Source organism: Myotis brandtii, unplaced genomic scaffold (assembly GCF_000412655.1).
Source record: "Myotis brandtii unplaced genomic scaffold, ASM41265v1 scaffold133, whole genome shotgun sequence".
Taxonomy (NCBI): Eukaryota; Metazoa; Chordata; class Mammalia; order Chiroptera; family Vespertilionidae; genus Myotis; species Myotis brandtii.
In genome coordinates, this window is record NW_005354718.1 from 1,188,012 (window position 1) to 1,194,721 (window position 6,710).

General features: G+C 35.7%; 1 protein-coding gene across 1 annotated transcript in view; it reads left to right on the forward strand.

Annotated features, from left to right (window-relative positions):
- The window catches only part of BUB1B (BUB1 mitotic checkpoint serine/threonine kinase B), a 74,863-nt gene that overhangs the window by 13,534 nt on the left and 54,619 nt on the right, over positions 1 to 6,710 (forward strand). The window contains exons 3-4 of the mRNA XM_014534776.1: positions 1,400 to 1,459; positions 1,867 to 2,011. Coding sequence (XP_014390262.1) covers positions 1,400 to 1,459; positions 1,867 to 2,011 — 205 coding nt within the window. The remainder of the gene's footprint in view (positions 1 to 1,399; positions 1,460 to 1,866; positions 2,012 to 6,710) is intronic.

The window sequence follows — 6,710 nt, forward strand, 5'->3', positions numbered from 1 at the left end:
CTCATATGATTGCAAAGACAGACAGAAACTCCCGGATTGGAGAGGGCTCCTAGATTGGAGAGGGTGCAGGTTGGGCTGAGGGACCCCCACACCTCCCAGTGCACGAATGTCATGCACTGGGCCTCTAGTTAGAGTATAAATGTCTTTGTGTCAGGGACTATTTTATTATTATTTATATCAAACATAACCTCATACAGTTTTTGTTGATTTATCTAAATTGTGGTTTATTACCCAATTTTCCCTTTATTCTAACTGGTCAGTCTTAACTCTTATAGCCCTTGGCCTTTCCCAGGTCTTTACAAAGTCATTTTTTTTACTTTCTTTAAGGCACTTCCCAAATTACATGATATTACTCTTCTTTGACTAATGTTGCCCATGGAATTTTTCTTTAACTCTAAGATTTGCGCACGTGTACTTGTGTGTGTGTGTGTGTGTGTGTGTGTGTGTATGTATGTGTATGTATCTATTTAGTTTGTTCCATACTATTATCCTATATAATAAAAGCCTAATATGCTAAGTGTTCGGTTGTCTGGTCATCCATTCAATCAAAGTGTAATATGCTAATGATATGCTAAGGCTGCTCAACTGCTTGCTATGACGCGCACTGACCACCAGGGGGCAGACACTCCGACTGGTAGGTTAGCTTGCTGCTGGGGTCTGCCTTATCGGGACCTACCGAGATGGGCCGGGCACGCCCTGGAGCCCTCCCGCGTCCTTCCCCGGCCCCGATTGTTCACTGGTGGGGTTCCTAGGCTTGGCCTGCTCCCTCTCGCAATTTGGGCTGAGGGACTCCCCCGCCCCCCCCCACCCCCAAAAGTGCACGAATTTCGTGCACCATGCCTCTAGTATACATATAAAATAATAGCTTTCATTATTGAGTTATGTCTAAACATTTTACATTTAAGACTAATCAACCTAATAAGATAGGTACTAGTAGTAGTATTATCCCATTTTGCAGATGAGGAAACTGAAGGTACTAGTAGTATTATCCCATTTTGCAGATGAGGAAACTGAAAACAGAATTTAAATAGCTTGTCCAGTGTCACTCAGTTAGTGATTACTGGAACTGCATTTGAACCTAGGGAGTCTTATGTCACTCAGTGATTACTGGAACTGCATTTGAACCTAGGGAGTCTTGTTCCAGGACTTTAAATTGCTGTGTAATACTGCTTTTTTATATGTTTCTTGGAATTTGTTTCTCTAATTTCTACATGTTTTGTTATGTTACCAGGCAGAATCCTAATTATCTCTATTCTTATTCTTGCTGTTTAACAAACCCTCAAACTCCAGTGTAGTTATCTAGATTCACATTAAACACTTAATGAATAAAAATGGAGGTGATACTTATTTGGCTACTTTAACTATTGCTTATGTTAACATTGTTTTGTTTAAATTTTAGGGAATTTGAATCTGAAATTCGATTTTACACTGGAAATGACCCTCTGGATGTTTGGGATAGGTGAGTATTTTTTATTCAAACTTAACAGATGAATCCTTATGGCCATGCTTCTCAAATTGGGGTTTATAGAACAGTGTGCCAGAATAAAAAGTGGTGTCTTGTGGACAAAGAAACAGAATAATTATAGTGTCTCTTCCTGAGGTATTCAAGACTAAAGAAATTTCAAGTTTGTAGCTGTGAACTACACCCTTTTATCCCCATCCCCATGATTTCCAATTGGCACTTATTAGAGATACTTGGAAAAGTCTAAGGGATACAAGCTTAGGACATGCCATTGAGGACCTCTAAATAAGCATACTTTCAATACATTAGATATTTCTGCTTTAAAAAATCCAGAATGGGTCTTGAAGCAAAAACAAAAGTTTAATGTACTTTTAAAATGTTCTTTTCCTTTTCTTCTTGTTCAGGTATATTAACTGGACGGAGCAGAACTATCCCCAGGGTGGGAAGGAGAGTAATATGTCAACATTATTGGAAAGAGCTGTAGAAGCACTACAAGGAGAAAAAAGATATTATAATGATCCTCGGTTTCTCAGTCTCTGGCTTAAATTGGTAAGTTTCAAATACCATCTTTTAAAATATTAAACCAAAAGATTTTCTCTAGAAATACCCGGTACACCAAAAATGGCAGAACCTGAGCCTTTTAGTAGATACTAAACATTTAATAAATATTCAATATTTGGTAAATTGGTTTTACTTTAAAGATGGATTTTAATGTTTTATACCTCTTTACGACTGATCACAAGGCTGATATACCTTTCCATGGGAGTGTGTTACTTGTTTGTTTGTTTATTTTAAATATAATTGGGTCATACAACTGTATTGGAGGATAATGTGTAGGATCTAATACATGACATTAGTAAAATTGGAAAAAGCTTTTGTAGATGATTCTGGTATCTCTTTCTCTGCTTTTTGAGAGTCATTATCATAAAAAATGATGTTTAATTCTTCATTTCTCTTTGGGCTTCTTTTACCTAGTTTATTGCTATATCCAAAAATGTCTGCCTGACTATATTGTACTGTCTTACTTGACATGTAGTTCTTTTATTTCTAGAACACTTTTGAGGGTTTCTTACGAAAATACCTTCATAATTAATAATGACCAGGGTTTCTTACACATTAATTTCATTGTTTTTATCCTAAAAGAGATAAGAAAAAAGTAAATGATATTCAAAATACAGTGTTAGATAATGGATAATTAGATACTTATAAAAAAATAAATTTAAAAAATTATTTAAAAAATAGGTAATTTGCCGTAACCGGTTTGGCTCAGTGGATAGAGCATCGGCCTGTGGACTGAGGGGTCCCAGGTTCGATTCCGGTCAAGGGAGGTGTGCAGGAGGCAGCTGATCAATGTTTCTAACTCTCTATTTATCTCCCTTCCTCTCTGTAAAAAATCAATAAAATATATTTTAAAAAAATAAAAAAATAGGTAATTAGATACTAGATTAGATAATTCTAAATAATGGAATATTTACAGTGACTATTGTAATATGACAAAATATTGATATTTGAAATTGATAAAATTTTTGGCTAAAATATCTCTTGGGAGGGCCCAACTTTTATTTTTTTCAAATTTTATGTTTCAATTACACTTTACATTCAATATTATTTTGTATTGGTTTCAGGTTTATTTCTTGGTGCTCTATTCTGTTCCGTTGATATATATGTCTGTTTTTATGACAGTACCATGCTGTTTTGATTACTAAAGCCTTATTGTATAGTTTGATATCAGATAATGTGATACGTCCAATTTTGTTCTTCTTTCTCAAGATTGCTGTGGCTATTCAGGGTCTTGTGTGATCCCATATCAATTTTTGGATTATCTGTTCTAGTTCTGTGAGACATGCTGTTGGTATTTTGATAGGAATTGAATCTATAGATTTTCTCGGATAGTATGGACACTTTAATGATGTTAATTCTTCCTATTCATGAGCACAGTATATGCTTCCATTTATTTGGAACTTCTTCAGTTTCTTTCTTTAGCATCTTATAATTTTCCAAGTATAGTTCTTTTACCTCCTTGCTTAAATTTATTTCTAGGTATTTTATTTTCTTTGAGACAATTGTAAATGGGATTGTTTTCTTAGTTTCCCTTTCTGATAGTTCATTATTGGTTTAAAAAAAATCGATTTCTGAATATTTATTTTGTGTCCTACTACTTTGCTGAATTCATTAAACAGTTCTAGTAGTTTTTGATGAAATTTTTAGGGTTCTCTCTATATGGTATTATGCCATCTGCAAGTGATGAGGTTTACTTCTTTCTTTCCAATTTGGATGCCTTTTATTTCTTCTTGTCTGATTGCCGTGGCTAAGACTTCCAGTATTGTGTTGAATAAGAGTGGTGAAAGTGGACATTCCTCAACTAGTTCCTCATCTTAAGGGAAACGCTTTTAATTTTTCCCCATTGTGTATGATGTTAGCTGTGGGTTTGTCAAATAAGGCCTTTATTATGTTTAGGTATGTTCCCTCCTTTCCACTTTGCTGAGTTTTCATCATAAATGGGTGCTGGATTTTGTCAAGTGCTTTTTCTGCATCTATTGATATGATCATATGATTTTTATCCTTTATTTTTTTTTATGTGGTGTATCATGTTAATTGATTTGTGGATTTTGTAGCATTCTTGCATCCCAGGAATAGATCCCCCTTGATCATTGTTAATGATCATTTTAATGTATTGCTGAATTTGGTCTCCTAATATTTTGTTGAGGATTTTTCCATCTATGTTCATCAGGGATATGGCCTATACTTTTCTTCCTTTGTAGTGTCTTTATCTGGTTTTGGAATTAAGATAATTCTGTCCTCGTAAAAAGCTTGGGAGTCTTCCCTCCTCTTGAATTTTTGGAATAGTTTGAGGATAAGTGTTCTTCTTTGAATCTTCGGTAAAATTCATCTGTGAAGCCATCTGGTCCAGGACTTTTTTATGTTGTGAGGTTTTTTTTATTACTGCTTCTATTTCATTTGTTGTTATCGGTCTGTTCAGGTGTTCTGTTTTTTCTTGGTTTTGTTTTGGAAGATTGTATGTTTCTAGGATTTTATCTATTTCTTCCAGATTATCTAATTTGTTAGCATACAGTTGTTCATAGTATTTTCTTACACTCCTTTGTATTTGTGTGGTGTCAGTTGTTAACTTCTCTTTCATTTCTGATTTTATTTATTTTGGTCCTCTATTTTCCTTGATGAATCTGGTTAAAGGTTTATCAGTCTTGTTCAGCTTTTCAGAGAACTTAAATCTGGTTTTATTTATCTATTGTGTTATCTTTTTAGACTGTTTTGTTTATTTCTTCTCTGATCTTTATTTTTCTTTCCTTCTACTCACTTTGGGCTTTGTTTGTTCTTTCTCTAGTTCCTTTAGGTGTAAGATTATATTGTTCATTTGAGGTTTTTCTTATTTCTTGAGGTATGCCTATAATGCTATAAATTTCCCTCTTAGGACTGATTTTACTATGTCCCATAGATTTGCATTTGTTGTGTTTTTATTTTTCTTTGTCTCTAAGTATATTTTGATTTTTTCCTTGATCTCATGGTTAACCCATGCATTGCTTAGTAACATGTTATTTAGCCTCTGTGTATTTGTTTGTGTTTAGTTTTTTTCTTGTAGTTTATTTCTAGTTTCATACCCTTGTGGACAGAGAAGATGCTTGGTATGATTTCAGTCTTCTTAAATTTTTTGAGACATGTTTTGTGTCCTACAATGTAGTCCATCCTGGAAAATGTTCCATGTGCACTTGAAAAAAATGTATATTCTGCTGTTTTGGGGTGAAATGCTCTGAAAATATCATCTGGTCTAGTGTGTCATTTAAGGCTACTGTTTCCTTATTGATTTTCTGTTTGGACGATTTATCTTTAGATGTCAGTTGGGTATTAAAATCCCCTACTATGGCTTTATTACAGAGATTACTCCCTTTATGCCCCTCAAGTATACTTTATATATTTTAGTGCTCCTATGTTGGGTGCATAAATGTTGAAAAGAGTTATATCCTCTTGTTGGCTTGATCCCTTTATCATTACGTAATGTCCTTTGTCTCTTAAAGCCTTTGTTTAAAAGTCTATTTTGTTTGGTATAAATATTGCTACTCCAGCTGTTGTTCTTTTTTTCTTTTTTTCATTTCCATTTGCATTAAATATGTTTTTTCCATCCCTTTACTTGCAGTGTGTGTGTGTGTGTGTGTGTCTTTCCATCTGAAGTGAGTCTCTGATAAACATATGTAAGGGTCTTGTTTTGTTATCCATTCAGCCACAGTGTGTTTTATGATTGCACATTTAAACCATTTGCATTTAGAGTAATTGTTGATATGTATTAATTGCCATTTTGTTATTTTCTTTTTATCTTTTTTTTTTTTCCTTTTTCTTCTTAAAGCAATCTCTTCAACATTTATTGTAATGTTGATTTGGTAGTTATGAACTCCTTTAGCTTTTTCTTATTTGTCAAGGTCTTTATTTCTCCTTCAATTTTAAATTAGAGTGTTGCTGTCTTGGTTGTAGGTCCTTGCTTTTCATCACTTTATTTCGTGCCAATTCCTCTGGCCTGAAAAATTTCTGTTGAGAAATCAGCTGACAATCTGATGGGAGTTCGCTTGTAGGCAACTAAGTCTTTTCTCTTGCTGCTTTTAAGATTCTCTTTTTGTCTTTAACCTTTGGCATTTTAATTATGATGTGTCTTGCTATAGGCCTCTTTGAGTTCATCTTGTTTGGGATTCCCTGCACTTCCTGAACTTGTATGTCTATTTCCTTCACCAGGTTAGGGAAGTTTTCTGTCATTTTTTTCAAATAGGTTTTCAATTTCTTGCTCTCTCTCTTCTCCTTCCAGGATCACCATGATGCTAATGTTGGTACAGTTGAAATTGTCACAAAGGCTCCTTACTCTGTCCTCACTTTTTTGGATTCTTTTTTCTTTTTGCTATTCTGATTGGGTGTGTTTTGCTTTCTTGTATTCCAAACTAGAGGCCTTTCGTACAAGAGGGGGCCTTTCTTCCCCCGGCTGCTGGTACTGGCTTCCCTCCGGTACCCGGGACCCAGGCTTCCCTCCAGCCGCCAGGACCCGGGCTTCTCTCGCAGAGGGAGGCCCCGCCCACCCACTGAAGCCCACTGGTTGGTGGCCTGGGCCTCCCTCTTTGGGGCCATCATAGAGCCTCCCGATTGATGGCCCCGCCAGCTGGTGGCCTGGGCCTCCCTCTGTGGGGTGATCATGGGGTGATGGCCGGTCCCCTGACCAATTGCATTGCACCCACCTTGGCTGGCCTGGTGCCAG